Here is a 20,252-nt window from a genome sequence, read left to right as displayed (position 1 = left end):
ATTAACTACGGATACACATAAAATGTCCTAAAGCCCGGGATTTTTCAACGTCTCTTTGCAGACTACTCCGGAGTATGGTAAGGTGAAAAGATGAGTAGAAGTTCTTGAAAAGTGCTTTATATACCAGTAACAGAAGCAACCTTTCACCAATTCAAGGTGCTGTAGTGTAGTGGTGATCACGTTTCGTTGTGGTAGTTTCCGCAATTCCGAATCGACCTGGGTTCGATTCCCAGCAGCGCCAAATGGCGTCTGTACTTGATTGGTCTTTCTTTTTGCTTTCTTTCTTTTTTTTCTCCATATTTTCCTATGAGTCCAGTAGTTGAAATTGCATACAAATGGACTTGTTCCTGTTCTGGAGATCTTCATCATGGTGTGTTTAGCCATGGTCGGTTCTTCATGCCAAGCACTAGATCAACCATAGCTTGCAACTGCATGAAATTATAATACGTGATTGATATCATAGTGGACGAGAGTAGAGTAGAAGACACTGCTAAAATAACTGGCCGGGGAGGGTTGCACAGATGGCAGGTTGCTTATGGAGAGGAGATAATAAGATAGATAATCAGTCGGAATAACCGCCAGAGTAGTCTAAGCATACCTTATACTGGCTTGAGATCGTTTAGATGCTAGTCCGATTAGATTAGGAGAGATAGTACAAAAGGAGATAGATTTATCCAACACAGTGAATTAAGCCCATTTGACACTATGGAATCAACGGCCCTTCCCTACAATACCCAGATACGCTATTTTGAAGCCTTGCACGGCTCGAATGATCAGGAGGCGTGGCAGTCAATTTCCTGAGCATGTATGACGGCGGCCTCCAACGCCGATACCTTTTCGGTTTGTTCATAATCCCGGTGAAACTGGGACACCAGTTTGCTCATGACCTTGGGCCACTCTGCATCCTCGCGTGGCACTGCGGCTGCAACGGCTTCGGTCTCCTCAACCCTCTTCTTGCTTTCCTCCAGCTCCAGTTGCTGGTATATTTCCTCAATGGTGACATGAGGATCTTTGCCATCCTCCGCCCTGCTGAAAATCTGCCGAACCAAGACTCCGGCCAGTCGCTTGACATCGCGCGCGTTGGCCCAGCACTCCATCTTTCTTAGTCTGGAGAAGGCACCCGTTACTTTGGCAACGCCGCCACTTTCTTCTATAATCTGGATATCCACGGACGCCAGTTCCCTCTGCAGTAGTCGCCAACAATCACCCGCTGACAGAGGTTGGAAGACAACGTCGGTGGGAAACCGGCTGCGTAGCCCCCGGTTCACCTGCATCAGCTCCACCATCTCGCGGTTGTACCCTGCGAGCACCACGATAAGTTTCTGGGCATACCGCGTCTTGGTAAGCCCATCCACCAGCTCATCAACCGCCTGCTTCTCGTGTTCACCCGCCGCTAGCCGATATGCCTCGTCGATGAACAGCACCTTACCCAGCGCCTGTTCCAAGAGGTCAACCACCTGCTTTCCTGTCTGTCCCTGGTACGATGCGATCAGGTCGCTAACCGAGCACTCGATCACCTCCGCTGCCGACAGAAAGCCCATATCATAAAAGATCTGGCCCACCTTGCGCGCCGTGGATGTTTTGCCTGTGCCCGGGGGGCCCCGAAAGACAAAGGTAAACGGGATATACGGACGGGGATTGACGTCTCTCCGCCGCATGCTAGCGACCGCCTTCTGGTATTCTTGCATCTGGACGATGATCTCCTCCACCCCGACCAGGTCCTGAAAACGGGATTCACACTCGGCTGCGGCCTGCAGATGCCGACGGTGATGCAGGTCAAAGTCCTCTGGCTCGAGCACAACATCTATCGGGCTCTCTAGCATTGGCGTGATTGCACGCTTCCCGTACGCCTCCGTGGCGTGGCTGAGGAGATTCTCAACGTCTCCGCCATTCCCAAAGTTCGGTCGCTCGGACGCTTTTTCTAGCATCTGCATCGCAACTTTCCGGGCCTCGTCCGTCACCTGTAAGCCTTGGTTGTTCAACTTCAGGTCTAGAATCTGGCCGAGTTGCTCCACGGTGTAGTTTGTGAAATGAAACGCATCGGCCAGGGCAAACCGTCGAGCTAGCCCGGGATTGCTCTTCCGGAACATTTCCTGCATCTCTTCCTCGTATCCCAGAAGAATCACACACCGGTCGTTCCCAGGGGTGTTATCAAGCTCGGCGACCAATGTGTCGATCACTGCAACTCGGAATTCGTCCGGCTGAATATGTGCGCCAGCCCTCGCCCCGGAGTATAACATGTATGCATCATCGATTATTAATACCTTACCCTTCGTCTCCTTCAGGATTTTCTTAGTTCTGTGCTCGGAATGTCCGATATAGCCAGCAATAAAATCTGACGGGTTCTTGACAACAACCTCTGCGCTTGATATCAGCCCGAGATCGGCCAGGATTTGCCCATAGAGCGTGGCAACCGTGGTCTTTCCTGTGCCCGGCGGCCCCAGGAACACGCGGTTCAGGCTGGACTGCAGCGGCACATAACCTTGCTGCAGGCGGTGGTAGTTCCAGGTCGCACGATCAAACAGGAGCTGTACGGACGACTTGACGGCCTCCATCCCGATCATAGCCTGGAGCTTGGTCCATGCTGGGCTTTCGCGATGGGCCTTGGCCGGATCGGGGCCGATGAGATCCTCTCTGGTGAGCAACAGACAGTCCGGGTGTTTCCCCTCGCTCTGTTCCTGGTGGATGCGCTCTGTCTGGCGATCCAGTGCTCTATTCCATGCTTCCTTCAAGGCATAGATATTGCGAAATCCTGACCCGCGCGCACTGCCCACAAGACGTACCATCATCCACATGTATTTCCCATTTGGTCCTCCCTCAACCTTCCACTGCGTGCCGGCGATTATCCCTACCATGATCCGCTGCAGCTCATCATCAGAGTAGTCCGGTAGATTGAGTGCGATCTTGAGATCGTGGGTCTGGTCCCTGGTATAGCAAGAGGCGTAACCAGCGCGCGCAGTTCTGACAGAAACCCGTGGTACAAGCGTTCCAATATTGATCTTCCTGCTCAAGTAAGAATCATATCTATTGCGAGAATATGGGCTGCACACCTATTCCGCTGTTACCCACGATGGCTATAGCCAGGTCGTCGCTCGGCAGCTCCTTTTTCTGCCTCTTCGCTATCTGCACTATAGCCCGCATCCGAAGAAAAAATGCCTTGGCATCTTCCAGTCCCACCATCTGCATAAGTTTGTCCAGATATTTACTCTGGGCGCCTTCGGTACGCTTTAGTCGGATCCATTCCAGCCGGGATGGGGAATTGTCCTTTACCCTTTCGACAGGATCGTCCGGTGCTGATAGTTCTAGTAGTAGAGGGGATAGTGCCTTGCAGAGGTTGTGAAACTCGATAGCATAATCGCGATATTCCGGAATCGATTCCAGTAGCAGAGGAGACAACGCCCTGCAGAGACCGCGAAACTCGATCTCGCTGGATTTCCAGTGGCAGCTTGTCTGCCTTCCCTGCCCGGAGTCTTTCGTCATCGCCGCGAGCCAGGAAAGTAGACCAACTAAAGATAAAAGGGTGCGCAATAAAACTGGTAATCAGGATGCAGTGGGTACACTGTTTCCTATAGTCAGGAAGAGTACTACCTATATTTAAGCTATGTTTAGTTCAGAAAAGCGGTGTCCACGTCTAAGGGGCATTACATGCCTAACAGGCAGCAGCTCCCCCCTCGCCTTCCACATTCTTATGCCGTCTGGCAGTATCAAATCTCTAGCTCTTTCGGGCCCGCATATTCTCACTGTTCAGTGATTGTGATTGCCAGACCGCATTGCAGAAGTCGCTCACCACTTGTTAATGCGCTGTTGTTCGCCTCGTTGGGTGGTTTCTACGCCTGTGATCTTCCCAGCCTCATACACTGTCCGCAGCTAGAGTACCGAATTCTGCCCCGCACAGTCATCGAGGAGCTGTTAGAGGTTACTTAACTGAGCCATACATTCAATATTGTGCAGTTGGCAGGTTGATTTTGCATTCATTGGTGAACTAATACAAGATCGCGCGGCTTTAGCCTTCGGTTGGCTGATCCGCAGAATCGGCTCCTACTAGCCTTGCAGATTAGTAAAACTTAGTGTTGCTGCTTATAATCTATCTGTAACACATTCTGAGCTGTATTGTTACAATTATGCCCCCCAGCCAGCTGGCTGTGGGTCTCTTGTATGGAAAGCCATCTATTATCAGATCTTAGAGTTGAGCCTCTTGAGGTACGGCTTGAGAGAAGAAACCACCTCGAAGAGGAATAGAAACAATACTACAGTGTACAAACCTTATGAATCTTGCTAAATTAAGGATAGATGTAGAAATGCAACTATTATCTCAGAAGAATAATATCTATACGGTGTATACCTCAGGGCTCCACGTTCAAGTAGATCTCCCTAGTCCCACTAGTGGGACCAGAGTTCTAGCAACCTAGTGTAGACCCTAAATAATGAAGGAACAAACAAGAAGCGTAGGCTCAAGCTATTTTGACCGTCTTAGACTTTGCCAAGCACAAGTGGGTTAGTTCTAACTCTCGCTGTAGGTCTTATCAAGGCGATCCCTGTGCATAATTATGACAGCGGTTGCATTGTTTCAGGCAGCCATGCTGTACAACTGCCCGTCCTGAGTGTGTACCTGGCTTCCTTGCTCTGCCGATCGCAGAGTTGCCTAGATCCCTTTCCACCAGCCAGTTCCCGAGAATAATAGGTAGTACTCGAGGCTCTAGTGTCTGAATGAGAGTGACAGAGCTTGTGGCACCTAGTTTTCCGACCAGCCTCTAGCCCTCTGCATGTGGAGAGCCCCGATCAACGTGTACCTTCCTTCTTGACAAAGAAAAACCTCGCAAGTATCAGGGCCAGAACGATCGAGTTATTCTCGATAACATCAAAGCCCACAAAATGAATACCCAGCAGCTTTCCTTCAACCCCATCCAATACATTCCAGCCCAAGACAAGCAGTCAATCGCCAATTTGTCCATCTCATCCCTCCTCGCCGTCGCCCACGAGCCCCTCCCCCAGGGGGCAACCACTGGAGCATCTACCTCACCTGCGAAACAGGCTACGTCCGCTTAGACATGGCGCCCTCCTACACCATCCCCGTTACAGTGAGTCCCGGCGGCTCTAAGGGAATTCTCATCGTCAGCCGCGTGGATGACCTCCGCTTACGCACGGCAACTAAAACAGTACGACTTGATGTCCGGGAAGGTCTGAAGGTCATAGATTTTGTCCATCTGCTTGTGAGAGAGAAACGGCATCTCTACGAGTTCAACAATGCGGGACAGGGGTGTAGATTCTGGGTGCATCATCAGATAGGTCTTTTCTGGGATGAGGGTTTGGCAGTGAGTGGTGCGCAGGTGGAGGAGGCGAGAAGTGCCATTCTAGTGATGTATCCTCAGATGGTGGGGTATAGTCTTGTTGTTGGAGACTATTATTCTTGATCTTTTTTTATTTTCATTTATCGGGTTGGTCAGTACCATGTCGGCTACTGTATATTTTTTCCTTATATACATGTTGAAGTCGCAAGGCGTCTCGTGACCAGCTACACAATGGCCCTAAGGCATTGGATGAAATACTCGTCTTTAAGCCTTTCAATGCCGCCATAACCCCTACCAGTGTACCTGTGATCCTCCATCGATTAAACATCTTCCACCTTTTAGACCCGTATAGCGGCTGATCATAATAGTTGCTATGTTGCGCAGCTTGCGTCAGAATGAGCATAATCTGCCGCAAGGTGAGCTCCTCATAAATTACATCGAATGGGTACCTCGGGATTTCCCAGCGTGCCTTCTCTAAGCGGACCTCTCTTGGAGCAGGCAAAGATGGCAAGCAACTTTCCAGCAGTTTTGCTGCTTGTAGGATGCTTTCTTCATCTTTTGTGTCTGCGAGTACCCCTCGCGTGAATCCCATGACAGGTTGATCAGACTCGTCTTCTGCGTTTCGTTTGTGTTCAATCAGCACGATATTGGTTCCTTCCATCAGAAACAGTTCGTCTCCCTCATTGAGCTTCGTGGCCGTCAGGCAGCTGTCATAAGGCCCCAAGGACAACAGGGGACCGCAGTTATGGGCAGCCAGACTACACTGTATCGCGTCTACCACAAACTCTGAAATGGCCTTTCCACGTAACTCTTGTTGAAGGTGCTCACCCAGTTCAAAGGTGGGGTGTTTCTGTTTCTGCATCTTGCTCTGGGATTTACACCAGTCGCATACCGATGATTGAGAGTTCGCATGTCGAATGTGTCCAAGATGTGTGAGCCCGACTTCGAAACCGAGATCACAGATTGTGTCCGGAATGCCGACGTCCCATGCACAGTCATGGACATGGTGCAGTTGTAGGATATTAAAAATATTTAGTGCAGTATCATTCAATGGAAGGATGTATGGCATGTTACTGAGCAGCCGGACGAACAGATTGACTGTCGTCGCGGAATAATCGGCCATAATCCTAAGGCCCCGACTGTCCTCTGGCATTCTGGCGAGCCCAAGCAGGCCATACACACGATCGCGGACATCTCGACATTGAGCTTTCCCAAACTTGACCACGATTTTGTCTATCGTCTCGTTAAAGATGCTGTCCTCTCTATCTTTCCTGTTTAAATAGCTGAGCAATTTCCTTGTATGCAACCCCATGGACGAACTGCCAAGTTGTATATCCATTCCAGTGAACCCCCCGAGAACAAATTCTCCTTTGGCGGCAGTTGTTAGCCTTCTGAACGACGACCAAGGCGCAGATTTGGAACCACAGAAGATGACCGCATCCCGTGCAAGGAATAGCTCTTGGATAATCCAAAGCCTTGTCCAGTAAGAACGCTGGTACAGCATATCAAGCGCCTTTCCGCTGGAGCCCTGCAGGTCTATTTCTTCTTGCTTTGCCTCTGCACATATGTCGAAAATGAGATCAGACCCAGCGGCTCCAGGTCCCAGCCAGACTAGAACCTGCTGGGCCTGACGATATAAATCGCCCATGTGCTGCACTTGGAAATTGCGCTCAGGAATGTCTTCTTGATTTATGCAGATCGCGTCCGCGAAGAACGGGGTACTGCGCTGCTCACTGCCAGCCAGAATCCTCAGAAAGCGATGTAAGTTGTCGCGGATGAGGAATGGACGATTGTTGATGAATATTGTTCGATCTGCCCTGCCATCCCCCCACTCATAGGAGAGAGCATTGTATACCGGTTCGCCTGAGCATTTGTACACTCCTAAGCTAAGTCTGATAGACTCCGTTGATGCCGTGTCTTCGAACTTCAGAAGCCGAATATGGTGTGCGTCTGTTGGAAGCACCGTGTGGGCAAACGCTGAAGTATCAGAAGTCATAGGGGTCTGCTCTAGTTGAATGTGAAACCGAATATGTGTATAGAAGAGTACAGAGGGTTTGTGTGTCAAGAGTGGGCGTAAAGTTTCCGTGTGAACAGGGTGTGGCTAAGATAAATAGGCCAGTTGTCCAGCGGGGCTATGCACGCGGGGCTGTGGATCCCACGGTGGCTGGCCGCTTATTCTCACATACATTTATTTACTAGTAACTTTCCTTTGGTCGATCAAGAGGCTTATAATATCCCAAAAGGGTGATGCCATCAAGCTCAAGCTATAACTTATTAGGCAACGATCTTCTCATTCCGTTGCTTGCCTATACTGGCACGGCATGCGGATAGGCATTTTCCTATTCGATGAAAGGCTAGCCACGTATTATGAGAAAGTCTGAAGCTCACACACTGTATCCCGTGAATGCTAGTATTCAGGCCATGGCCAGGAATAATGATGCCAGTTGGGACGCATGACAATGCATAACCTGCTTGAACCTGACCATACCTTGTATGAGGCTCGGAACAGTCTCCATCAACACCTTAAATAATTAAGTGAAAGCAGGACAATCCATGTTTTGGAAGTGACATTTGCCTGCCTCACAAAAGAAGAAGAGTCGAGATTCGAAAGAGAGTTGACAACTTACTAAGCAGTCCCATAAAACTCTTAAGAGATGACACAGAATGATGCATAGATCTAATCATCAACGAGTCAGAGTCTTCCTCTGAAACCCCGTCAGACTCGTTCTATCCTCCACCATTTCACTACAATCATAGAAACTCTTATGGCGACTGAGCAACACTCGTACAAAAGCTACCGTCGGATCGGGTCAGGATTCTGTGGCACTGTCTGGGCTAGAAGGCTCGAAGGCCCTGCAATCAAACGAGAGGATGGAGGACCATACCGATCACTAGCAAATGACTTTGCGATGCACAATCGAACACTTGAGGCTTTTCAAAAATTGTCATCGATTAAGAGCAGCATTCAGGATCAGCCCATACGGCCTCAAGTTTGCATTCCACAATGTCACACCTACCTGACACTGCAAGACACCTGGTGGGAAGAGAATACCACCAATTTCCCACTGGGATACTCACCCTGCAATGCCATCTCCTCCGAACGCATCCCACCATTTCCAGACGATGTAAGGGCACTTCTTGTGGAGAGATACTGCCCTCCAGAAATCAGAAACCAAATAATGTGTAGCGAAAGCAACCGGGCCTGCCTAATCAGACCATATATTGGCCGCAATCGAACCTACAAAACGGCAATGAACGTGAGGTCGAGATTCAGTGGTTTTTCGCTGCAGAACTATCCGCTCCATTTGGACCAGATGGTGGAACTGGGGATTCCTTCAAACCACGTTGAATGCTATGCTGCCATGATGGGGGAAGCATTAGCTACGCTGCACTGGCTGGGCGAGATCGATGGGAACGACGTCGAATTTGTCCTCGCTCCACCACCAAAACGGGACGATGGCAGCACCATTGTCATGAGGAATGTGTTGGGACAGCACACCATGTGGATGCTGGATTTTGATCTTTGTTGCTCTATTTCTATGGATTTAGAAGGCGTCAAGCAAGTTGTCAATGCATTTTGCAAAAATGATCCCTTCTACCCGCGGCCGCACACAGACCAGTGGGCTGCTTTTCGCCAGCAGTACTTGCAGACCTCTGTGGATTTGATACAAAGTTTTCATGAGGATGAGGCAGAGACTCGGATTGGCCTTTGCAGAAAGTTCATAGAATTGTTGGAGACCAAGTAGGACTGGACACTGCGATTTGCAGTGAATACAGGTGGGGGATGTGTTACTGCTAAGCAAGATATTACTCCTTATCCTCACCTTGAACAGTATCGACGGCCTTTCCATCCGTGAAATAGCCATATGCACGTCACTATTATGTCCCAGTTTGTCCACGGCTGGAAAACCAATGAAGTAATAATGAACGGACCAAAGCTTGACTAGACCATCACATTATACCTGTTAACAAAACTTCAGAAACCGACGACTAGTGTTTCACTCAAAAGAGACCTCTGTTGTCGTATCAGCTCATTCCAAGATGAAGAATATCACAGCATCATATCTGATTGCCATACTATCCTTGGCGGCCTTTGCTTATACCAGTCCGGATGACGATCTACCCAACTGCGGATATGTTGTTTTCGTCTGCGCAAAAATGTTTAGCTCGTATAATGCCTTTCATGAATGCGTTCGCGACGAGCGAGGATGCTCCTGGCGTGACTGAATAGTATGTCTTCTTGCCTCATAGACTGCACCTGTTCTATTGTTGACAGAGAGTGCCTTAACTAGCGTTTTATTCCTACCTATCGTTGGTCCAGTTACTTGAAGACTGCGAACTGAATGTTATTATATCATTGAAGGGGATACTGAGATGGAAGATGGGAAGACAAATGGTGGTGTTCTCTATGGTGGCTAGCAGGCAAGAACGATCAACCTCCAATATAACGCGTTCAATGGTCTTGAATATTATATTCCTATGCATGCAAGTTTCAATCGACGATGACATAATGTGTAGTCTTTTCACGTCATTAGGCATATAAACGTAAATGACTTGGAGTAAGCACGTCCTTCGAAGAAAAGCTGTAATACGCATATGACTCGGGGTCATCCACATATCTCTCGTCTCCGTGCCCAATTCCACTTTCACCTGCACCGTGCTGTGTAACAGATATGATATGCACTAATCTCATTAACTATATCCTTCAACATGTCCCTCTATACTTGGTTCACTGGCAGGAACGCGCATGGAAGACCCGTTGTTTTCAACACTTTGTGGGGCGGCGGGGGAGATACATCGGGAGTTAAAGGAGAGTCTGCTATATCTTGCTAAGGCTTGTAAATTGTTAGTTTGGGTCAGGATTAGCTGTTGTTGATGTTGACGTCTTTCAAATTATTAAATATGGACATAGTACGACCACGCTGTCTGAATCTAGTTATTAACCCAGTCCCTTTGCAAATGTCAGACGCTTCTAATGTAGTAATTCTATATGTTCATCCAAAGGACACGGTATTCACTAGCTACCAGCAGATGTCATACAGCACTTTGCACATTCCCCTTCTCCTGCGATGGAGGCGTGTTCTTCTGCAACCCCCATTCACCCTCCCCGATCCGTGCCCCATAAAATTTAACCAATAGCCCGACCGTAACCGGACCGATAATCGTGTTCAACAAGATCGCCCATACACCGGTAATGAACCCCTCCTCGCTCACGTACTCTGTGGAGTTGTAACCAATCTCGATAATCAACAGACCAATCTCGCCGCGCGCAACCATCGCAGAACCAAGTAATAAGGCCGATAACATTGTTGCATTATCCTTGGGAGTCTCAACTGGTGCGTCCGGAGCCGTGGGAGACTCCTTAGCCTCTTTCCCGGTCTTGGATTTGGTCCCTGGCAAGTATTTCCATATAGGGATCCATATTCCCACGACAAACTAGACCCGTTAGCCAATACTATCTGATGAATGGAAGAAAGAAACCCACCTTTGCGACGACCATTAGAAGCGTGTACAATATCCCCCTCCAAATGCGCTTCCCCGTCCACAGCTCCACAAACGGAATGGCGAATCCAATGCTAGCAAAGAATAGAGGTTCCATCAGATACGTCTGCACGCCTAGAAGATAGGCCTCGAAGGTATGAACGAAGGTCGGGCTTTTATCCTCATTTTGCTCGCCTTCTTCGCGACTCATGACCACGAATGGGCCATCGGGACGCTTGCTTGGCAGATAGGAGAGAAAGGTGCCGGCGAGAAAGGCGCCAAAGAGGACCGATGTGCCCGTGTACGCAGCGATGGAGATAAATGCGCATAGGACCAGCGTCATTAATATGATGTTAGAGATGTGGTCGAAGCGGGCGAAGTGGAACTCGATGTATTTTCGGAATATCGGCGCAAAGAGAAACTTCGTCACGACGGGCGTGAGAATGGCCATTGCCACCGAGGCTACAATAGGGCGACCTATGATCCAGCCGAGGTTGGCGTCGCTGTTGGAGAGTTTACCCAGGTCGGAGATGATGCTGTTGGTTTCGGGGTGAGTTTGGGTCGGATTTTCGAAATTTGGGGCACTGACCTGGAAAGCACGAGACCAACTACATCGTCAATGACGGCCGCGCTTACGAGAACTGAGCCCACGCGGGTCTGCGCGAGATCTACTGTTTTCGAAGCTGATGAGATTACCGCGAATGTGGTGCCTGACCAGTTTGTTAGATCGCAAGGGTAAGTTAGGGCTTGGCTGCGGATGCTTACCCAAAGAGGTGGCGGAAAGTGCCGCCCCAATGATGAACGTCTCGACCGCACCTGATTGACGTTAGATCTTATTCATAAACAGCATGGAAGATAATACCATATCCATATCCCAAGTATAGCAGAAGATAAGAAAGCCCGATAGGAAAACACACCCCTGTGGCGGCGCCGATCGTGCTCACCACCAGATTTTCCTTCAGAAGATCGAGCCGGGCGCCAAGGCCGCCTGGAGATGATTGACGTCAACACCGACAGACGCTGCAGAACTTTCAAGCCACCAACCTTCAAATATAATCAGGATCAAGCCAACATATCCAAGCGCTAGGAAAGTCTGTTGCCAGTCCCATTCAAGGATATTTGCCAGCGGTACACCGTATATAATGCCAACTGCAATCTGTCCAATGATCCCAGCGCGGAGAACTTTGGCGGAGACCCATTCCGCCAAGGAGAGGAAGAAAAAGAATGAGATGATAATCAGGATTTCAACAACTAAACGAGTGAGCTTTGCGATCGTGCGTAGTACTAGGGACGAATATCCAATGGTTCATACTTACTACCGGGCTCATGGTACGGGAGGAAGCCACCTGCCATTATGTATGAGCGGACTAGGGCGGAGCATGGAAGCAGGAATAATCTCCAGCTGGAGAGGCGAAGGGCCCATCAAATAGTGAATTTCTCAAGTACAGATATCCCAAGCACAGTATTGGCATTAGCTAAGATTTCTCTTGGGTATCAGTCAAGAAGGCGAAGATGGTGAAAGGTGGAGTAAGGCCAAGAGACTAAGTCTTGGTTCTTCATGAAGACCCTGAAAGAATGGGTGCAACGGTCTGGACCCATGTGATATGGCCTTTAGTTTGTGGGGACTTCGTGGGATATGGCATAAGGCCGACGCTAGAATCAGTAACTGTGGAGCATATCCAGACTTTGCCCGAGCTAATTTATAAGCTCAGGTGGCTGCGATGCTTGTCGTGATCCATCTCCTGAAGAAGCCGAGAACCACCATTTCATATTGTGCAGGTGATACTAGAGTGCCTTTTCTGTTAGAACATCACTTTTCACCTCCAATCCTTTTGCTTTCTTTCGTGGCTTGTATGCTCATGTGTATCGTGGTGGGAGAGAAGTGATTCGGCATATCCGCCCAAAAAGTCTATGATCCACCCTCGGATGATCATTAATGTCTGAGTCTCCACTGCTGCGCTGTATGCAGTAGTCGAAGCGAAATGACCAGTCCAGTTGTAACCTTACAGATCTGTGTTTAGCTTCACCATGATATTGGCGTACTTGTCGAGGATGCCGGAACATCTGCAAGCTAGTCAAACAGCCAAGCATCTCAAGGATATGTGGCAACATAGTTCCAGTTGTGTGCCTATAATCTCCTGAAATTAGCACTAAGCAAAGATGGATTGGGTGACCTGGTCTCTAGATACAGGCCAATGAGCGCAAGGACTAATGGATGAAAGAGAACAATGAGGATTGACTATACAAGCACTACAGGCATTTGGCCCTCAACACGTATGGAAATACACACCGTTCGCCCCGGTAGAGCCCAGTATCATCTCGTATTGCCCTTTATTCCACCCCGAATATGGGATTCAGCATCTTGAGTGAATTACACGCCTGAACAAAGCGCCCTGAATTGGCGTTATATACCAGTTGCATCATTTTTTCTTTGGCAGATTATAGTCAAAATGATACAAAACAATGAGTTGGGGTGAACCAAGAATAATGGGCATTACTCCCAACCAAGCACCCTGAGGTTGCCGAAGGCTTTGTTAAATTTGTACAACGTTTTCACATACATTGTAGTCTCCTGTTCTTTGCGCAAATTCCCTTTCATATTTGACCCGGTCAAGGCTATGTGATAATTGTGGCCTAGCAGACTTTCCCGTCTTGAATCGGACTATCTGCAAAGTCCCTGGTGATCTCCCGAGATATAACAAGATATAAATGTCCATCTATCTCATACAGCAGTTGATAGTAACTCTCACAAATTCTATCGGAGGAACCAAGTGCTAGTGTCCAAAGGCCAATAGTCTACCACAATCACCCAGAAATAGTACACCTGCCAAAGACAAAACATTCCTTGCTCCAATGGCTCAACCACCAGCCGTATCAGATAATTATATGGCGCAGTTGCACACGAACCGAAGTCGCAAAAAGCGCTTGAAAATTGCGGCCTTTGTTCTCCTAGGACTGCTTCTCATTATGGCCTTCGTACTCATCATCTTAAGTGCCACCGGGGTTTGGGTTGTTGGTTCGACGAAGACAAAACCAAGGACGCCTAGATAGCTTTTTGCACATCGGCGATGCTTGAAATAGCCCTTTTATGTGGCAGGGGTGTGCGAATATGGAGCGGTTTTTTTTCGTTGAATGGTTAGTGGTTGATCAGTTATATGCCCACTACTTCCTTGAGACAACGTGGAGGTCACTATACCGCTAACCATTTATCGGTTCTCTTGCCCCTTCGTCAGTGCATTTAACTTTGTCGTATTTTTGCTCTTTTTGTACCTTGTCGTTCCTTGTTGTAATATAAGTAAGACTCTTTGAAATACGAAGCAGTTAAATGCGCTGGTGATGAAATCAGCAGGAAAGATGGCTGCTTTTGGTGTGTCATCTCAATCTACTGAGTAATATACCGGGAAGTCTCTCGCTAAGCACACATACTTTTGCGAACCTTGTATGTACGTGATGGATAGAAAGCTACAAGATCGTACCCTGAAATGTACCTGGCACTGTTTTTAAAAGCCCAGCCCTTCAAAGGGTCGTTAATCACATCATTAAGAATAGCTTTATCTATTCGCGTGGCATATCGTCAACTCCTCCCGGTTTTCATGAAGTTTATCCTAGAATCCTGATGTGATGTCAAGATCCGACAGGTTCAGGAAAAGAACAATTGTCAGACAGGATAAATATCCCAACAACTTGCATTTCAAAAATAGCCAGAAAAGCTATAAAGGGCTTGTTCACCGGGTTTCTCTCATACACCGACAGCTCCCAGGAACCTTCAGTAAATAGGGAATGATCCTAGACCAACATCTCACCAATCCAGTTACAGTCACTTCCATATATCCACATCCCTAAGAATCTATCGTCTGGGGTCTCCGACCCCAACGAAGTCGATCAAACGTGGAAAGGAATCTTTTTGAATAGCTCCGGTCCCTGCGCAATGACGGAAAAATCTGGTCTCGACACAATGACTTCAACCGAAGATAATTACATGGGCAAGCGAGACCCCGACCCAACCCCGACCTCTCATTGGCCTTGTAACAGCTACTTCGAACAAGTAAAACCGGTGAATAAGACAAGTAAGGGAGAGCTACCTTCTCCCAGAGAGAACAGACAAGACCATCCCCACGCAATCTACTTCCTCGAAATAGCCCAGAGCTCAAAGATCACGAACAGGGCCTTTTTCGACCACAATGGACGGATTCTCCGCAGTGTGGACGGCGGAAAGAATGTCACTGCACTAGTATCTGGTCTTAAAAGTCCCGATGGTCTTGACGTATCGCAGTCCACCGGCCGCATGTTTTGGACGAGTATGGGACTTAGCACATCTAAACAAGACGGCTCGGTACTGTCTGCAAATCTCGATGGCAGCGATATAAGAACTGTCATTCCCGAGGGTTCCGTGCACACACCCAAACAACTGGCTGTCGACGATCGGAATCGGAAGCTCTACATTTGCGATCGTGAGGGCATGAGTGTTCACCGTTGTAATTTCGATGGCCAACACCACGAAATCCTGGTTCTCCGCGGAGATTGCAAGAGCAGCGACAAGGAGGATCAAATGCGGTGGTGTGTGGGGATAACCTTGGATCTCGAGAACGGGAAGTTCTATTGGACACAGAAAGGAACGAACAGAGGATACAAAGGGCGCATTTTCCGTGCGAATATCAATATGCCATTTGGGGAAAATGCCCTCTGTCGATCAGATATTGAGACATTGTTCGTGGGTCTCCCCGAGCCCATTGACCTGGACTTTGTGTCTGAGACGCAGACACTTTACTGGACAGACCGGGGCGAAGATCCGTATGGTAATACACTGAATAAGGCGAGAGTTGGGGATGAGAACCCTCAGGTGCATATTCTAGCACGGCAGTTGCATCAGGCTATTGGATTAAAGGTTGATTCAATCAACCAGTATGTCTATGTCACTGACTTGGGCGGTAGTGTGTATCGAGTCAGTGTGGATGGGGGTGGAAAGGAGGTTATACATCGTGGGGATGGATTTTACACTGGCATCACTTTTGTGTAAGGTTGCTGTCATCAGTGTAATTGAACTTCCAGAGAGCGTATCTGGCAAGGTGTTGGATATGTGAGTTGAAATAACGAGCATTGGGTAGAAGTAGCCTCTCGGCATCTCATCCGCGGATGCCGCGGACCTACCCGCGGGGCTCGTAGACCAAGTCCTCGGCATGCCGGCCATTTTCCACGGGCCCGCGGTATTGATAGATGGACCATGTATATGCCTCAGTTCGGTCGGAAATTCAACTGTGTTGAATAATCAACAACCAGACCTATGGAAATTGTAGGAACTCTGGTTTTTGGAACCGGGTTGCTGAGTTTCAGTAGTGGCATTGGATATATATTTAGCACCCTCCCGAGCTTGACCATCCACCAACGTCACAATCTTTATATACATACACCAACCATTCCATTACTCATCGTCATCCCTAATACCAAGTGATTATACGTTACTTCCAAGATGTCCATTGCAGGCAAGAACGTGATTAAAACAGTTGCCACTATCGGCACCGGCGTTATAGGAGCCAGCTGGACTGCTCTATTTCTGGCTCGAGGGCTCAAGGTCCTAGTGACGGATCCTGCTCCGAACGCAGAGAAGAACCTCAAGACATATTTGCAAGCGCAATGGCCAACACTTACTCGAATTGGGCTCAGCGAAGGGGCTTCCCTAAAAAATTACACCTTTGTGAATTCACTGGATAATCATTTCGACGAGATTGATTTCATCCAAGAGGTACCGCCTACTTGTACACATACTGTCCACGATTCTACTAACCGTAATAAAGAATGGCCCCGAGCGGGTAGAATTCAAACGCACCCTGTTCGCCTACCTAGACGAAAAAGCACGCCCAGAGGTCATCATCGCATCTTCGTCGTCTGGAATCCCATCTTCCGAATATGTGTCAGCGTGCCGTCATCACCCTGAGCGGGTCCTGGTCGGGCATCCTTTCAACCCACCACATTTAATTCCTCTCGTGGAGGTCGTGCCACATGCAGCTACAAATCGGGAGACTGTTGTCCCACGAGCTATGGACTTCTACAAAAGTCTGGGAAAGAAGCCAGTGCTTATTCAGAAAGAGATCCCCGGGTTCATCGTCAACAGGCTCCAAGCTGCCATATTGATGGAAGCATATAGCTTGGTGAGCAGAGGTATTATTTCAGCAGCAGACTTAGGTAAGATGCTATAACCCCCCTAGCTTTCTTGACAGATAGTCTCGTTGATATAACGCTAACTCTAATGAAATTGTAAAGATACCACAATGACGTCTTCTCTTGGTCTACGGTGGGCGCTCAATGGTCCTTTTGCCCTGAACGCTATGGCGGGCAATGGGAGTTTTCAGCACTTCTTGGAGCATCTTGGCCCGGCTGCTAAATCGTGGCATGATGACATGCGTAACATACGTTTGAAATGACGCCCCAAGCAATTCAGGATTTAAGCAAAACAGTGGAACCGATGGTGCAGGCAACTGATTTGGATGCTTTGCAGAAAGAGAGAGATGATGTACTCTTGAAACTTATGGACATGAAAACGAAGTCATCTTTGCTAGAATAGACTTAAGCGAGTCAATTAGATTGGTTGGCAGAAGATCGTTATGTATTATAGAAATTAATTCATGCGGATAAACCGACTTTGTACAGTTGCAATTTCGGGTAGGAGGGAATCGTGTCGTGTTGCTGCCAAGGAAGTGAAATCAGAGCCATATTACCTCTTCCTTGAACCCTTGATGCACAGCACATACCTCTGCAATTCTAGCCTCGCTCGATTCAAGGGGTCTGAGTGTCGGAACATAGCGTAGTTCAAGACTAAAGCCGCCAGGGATACATAAACTAGATGAGATAGAAGGCCCCCAGGCAATGACACCCCGAGATATGAACATGCAACAAGCACAAGTACTTCCTAAGAGGGTTAGCAAATTCCTAATCTCTTGGTGTCGCTCAGTCAACTTCGCAGGTGAGTGGAAATAGGACTGTCGAACATTCCGCAACGCCAATTGAAACTGGGAACCCAGGTTTGAGAAGAAGCAAGGGATACGCCGGGTGTACCTGCCGCCATCGACCTCACACGAACGTCAGGATCTCGTGGTGTATAGGCATGAACATGCTGAAATACAATGACGACTATGATTTAAATCGAGAGAAGAAAAAGAGGGTTAGAGTATATTCAAGGGACTGTACCGTATGTACAGGTTATACGTAGTGGATATTGAAGATAGGCTAAGTAGTGGGGATAGACATACTCTGTAAACTCTCGTCGAGTATAACATCGCGACAACAATTATAATACGCCTAACAAGTATTGAAGTCCTAGGGGCGAAAGGATTATCTGATCGGCGGTCTGTCTGGGAAATTAGTTGTCGTGATTGAATGTTTTGACGAGAATGTAGACGGCAGGGACGAAATCCCAGCTGGAATGCAGCATAGTTGAAGCTACACAACTTCTCAACAATGCAAATTTGTTTATTTTCACTTGGGGATACGGACCATAAATTTGGATTGGTAACCCCGTCTTGTCTCACTATCGTTGTGTTTCACAGATCACAGTCCGCCCAATTGTCTATACACTCAAAATGAGACCCTACAGCCTGCTCAGCAGTTTAGCTATCCTCGGCCCTGCAGCCTTGACGGTTGCACAAACCCTGAACATTGTTGCACATCAAGATGATGATCTACTCTTTATGTCCCCAGACCTCCTTAGTGAAGTACGGTCAGGTCGAGCAGTCCGTACCGTCTTCCTCACAGCCGGCGACGCAGGCAACGGCGAAGACTACTGGACAAGCCGTCAAGCCGGCTCCCTAGCGACCTATGCACAAATCGCCGGTGTTGCCAATGAATGGAACGAAGGCGATGCAGGCATCGAGGGATTTGACATCCCGGTATACGAACTCGCGGCCCAACCCCAGATTGAACTTGCCTTCCTACACATCCCGGATGGCAACCTGGACGGGTCAGGTTTTGCTTCAACAGGCAGCGTCAGTCTTCAGAAGCTCTGGGAGGGAACCATCGATCAGATCGGCACAGTCGACGCCTCCGGCACTACCTATACGAGGCAACAGCTCCTTGATGTCCTATCCGACATCATTGAGAACTTCAGCCCCGACCGTATCAACACTCTCGACTTCGTCAATGATATCGGCGACGGGGACCACAGCGACCACTACACCACTGGGTTCTTTGCAGACCACGCGTCTCAGGCTGCTGATAATAATGCCGACTTCTTCGGCTACATGGGCTATCCGGTAGCCTCGCTGCCCGCAAACCTGAGTCCTGATCAAATTGCTGATAAGAAGGCCATTTTCTATTTCTATGCCGGCTATGATTCTGGGACCTGCAATAGCGACGCTGCTTGTGCTGGCCGACCGGAGCTGGCTTGGTTGGAGCGCCAGTATCAGGTATGATTTGGGATTTAACGACATGAATGTGATACGGGAAACTCAATTGGAAGTTGCCAACGTCTTAATGTAACGAGGAGCGGTTCTGTCTGACCTTACTCGTGGTCGACTCTTACGATTCTTGAAGCAGAACATTGTATGTATGTAGCAAATTTAATGACACAAAAGATGACCGTATTCAGCGGTCTGCTTTTAATTCACATTGAATCATGAGTAGCTTTTTATACATTTCTGCAATGTATATGTCACATGCACTATTTAGCTGGAGATCAGCTGTTGAACAAAGTATAAATCTATTACATTGACAGCCATTCCTTGGAAACATGTTCGCTTAGGAATACTTACAACTTCGCATGAGGTACACCTTGTCTAGCTCAATGGAACTACAACTTTGATTTCGCTGGGCTTAAAAACCATGGATGGGCGCGACGTGCATTCTTGACAATCGAAAGACCATAGATACTGGCAAGAGCTGGTCTTGTGACTGAATAGTTTCGATATAGTACCGAAGATTAAGTGTCCCATAGCCAGTCCCCGTGGCCGGTCAGGGGACAAGAACAAACGTAGAAGAGGTTATTTAGCTCTACCAGAACAGTGAATGCTGTTGCAGCTATCAAGTCGCGTGAGGACAATTAAACTCCTGTACGGCTCTTCCATTAGCAGCAATCACGATGGAGCTAGCAAATGTGACAACCGTCGCCATTAAGCCGTACATTGCAGTGAAGGACCATTGATGAGGAGCACCATGCCCTGCCCAAGGTACGATGTATCCGTTCTCTTGATCACCTTTGAAAACCTTCATATTCAGCCTTTCCCACGAAGCGCGAGAGAGCAAGGAAACGTACGATCCGGTAGACCTAGCAAGGTAGGCTGTTATGTACCTGGACTTTCTGCGGTTTCGGACTCGGCCAAAGCATTAATTGCAAATCTACAGTAGACTCTGGTTAGTACGATAAATTTAATACGCTACCGCACTAATCGCGCATCATTCGTCCTTTTGGATCTGCACCGGAAGTTGAAAACTCTGGCTGGCTCTCATCCCCGAGGGCCAGACGCGCCATTTGTGCGCCAAAATAATCCACTAGTA

At 48.3% G+C, this 20,252-nt stretch overlaps 8 protein-coding genes across 8 annotated transcripts; 5 read left to right on the top strand and 3 right to left on the bottom strand.

The window, feature by feature from the left end:
• Window positions 1-773: 773 nt before the first annotated feature.
• Window positions 774-3,504, bottom strand: ANOM_001338 (uncharacterized protein; the record flags this gene model as incomplete). Its single annotated transcript, XM_015546595.1, has 2 exons — window positions 3,049-3,504; window positions 774-2,999 (listed from the first exon to the last, which is right to left on the bottom strand). Exons 1-2 carry the CDS (start codon window positions 3,478-3,480, stop codon window positions 774-776), a joined length of 2,658 nt encoding a protein of 885 aa, XP_015411582.1. The 5' UTR covers window positions 3,481-3,504.
• A 1,544-nt stretch (window positions 3,505-5,048) lies between these two features.
• Window positions 5,049-5,411, top strand: ANOM_001337 (uncharacterized protein; the record flags this gene model as incomplete). Its single annotated transcript, XM_015546594.1, has 1 exon — window positions 5,049-5,411. One exon carries the CDS (start codon window positions 5,049-5,051, stop codon window positions 5,409-5,411), a length of 363 nt encoding a protein of 120 aa, XP_015411579.1.
• A 168-nt stretch (window positions 5,412-5,579) lies between these two features.
• On the bottom strand, window positions 5,580-7,284 carry ANOM_001336 (HET domain-containing protein; the record flags this gene model as incomplete). The annotated part of the gene is made up of 2 exons (XM_015546593.1): window positions 5,580-5,672; window positions 5,725-7,284. The coding sequence occupies 2 exons, from the start codon at window positions 7,282-7,284 to the stop codon at window positions 5,580-5,582; spliced, it is 1,653 nt and encodes a 550-aa protein (XP_015411578.1).
• A 769-nt stretch (window positions 7,285-8,053) lies between these two features.
• ANOM_001335 (zinc finger protein) lies at window positions 8,054-9,034 on the top strand (the record flags this gene model as incomplete). Its single annotated transcript, XM_015546592.1, has 1 exon — window positions 8,054-9,034. The coding sequence occupies one exon, from the start codon at window positions 8,054-8,056 to the stop codon at window positions 9,032-9,034; it is 981 nt and encodes a 326-aa protein (XP_015411581.1).
• Window positions 9,035-10,322: 1,288 nt separating this feature from the next.
• Window positions 10,323-12,122, bottom strand: ANOM_001334 (cation:proton antiporter; the record flags this gene model as incomplete). The annotated part of the gene is made up of 7 exons (XM_015546591.1): window positions 10,323-10,724; window positions 10,774-11,305; window positions 11,359-11,479; window positions 11,535-11,585; window positions 11,632-11,757; window positions 11,814-12,020; window positions 12,086-12,122. 7 exons carry the CDS (start codon window positions 12,120-12,122, stop codon window positions 10,323-10,325), a joined length of 1,476 nt encoding a protein of 491 aa, XP_015411580.1.
• A 2,602-nt stretch (window positions 12,123-14,724) lies between these two features.
• On the top strand, window positions 14,725-15,786 carry ANOM_001333 (putative low density lipoprotein receptor; the record flags this gene model as incomplete). The annotated part of the gene is made up of 1 exon (XM_015546590.1): window positions 14,725-15,786. One exon carries the CDS (start codon window positions 14,725-14,727, stop codon window positions 15,784-15,786), a length of 1,062 nt encoding a protein of 353 aa, XP_015411575.1.
• A 450-nt stretch (window positions 15,787-16,236) lies between these two features.
• On the top strand, window positions 16,237-17,188 carry ANOM_001332 (3-hydroxyacyl-CoA dehyrogenase; the record flags this gene model as incomplete). The annotated part of the gene is made up of 3 exons (XM_015546589.1): window positions 16,237-16,509; window positions 16,562-16,949; window positions 17,028-17,188. 3 exons carry the CDS (start codon window positions 16,237-16,239, stop codon window positions 17,186-17,188), a joined length of 822 nt encoding a protein of 273 aa, XP_015411574.1.
• A 1,155-nt stretch (window positions 17,189-18,343) lies between these two features.
• Window positions 18,344-19,171, top strand: ANOM_001331 (uncharacterized protein; the record flags this gene model as incomplete). Its single annotated transcript, XM_015546588.1, has 1 exon — window positions 18,344-19,171. One exon carries the CDS (start codon window positions 18,344-18,346, stop codon window positions 19,169-19,171), a length of 828 nt encoding a protein of 275 aa, XP_015411577.1.
• Between the last annotated feature and the right edge of the window lie 1,081 nt (window positions 19,172-20,252).

Source organism: Aspergillus nomiae (assembly GCF_001204775.2).
Source record: "Aspergillus nomiae NRRL 13137 chromosome Unknown contig00011, whole genome shotgun sequence".
Taxonomy (NCBI): Eukaryota; Fungi; Ascomycota; class Eurotiomycetes; order Eurotiales; family Aspergillaceae; genus Aspergillus; species Aspergillus nomiae.
This window is presented reverse-complemented; position numbering and strand designations above follow the sequence as displayed.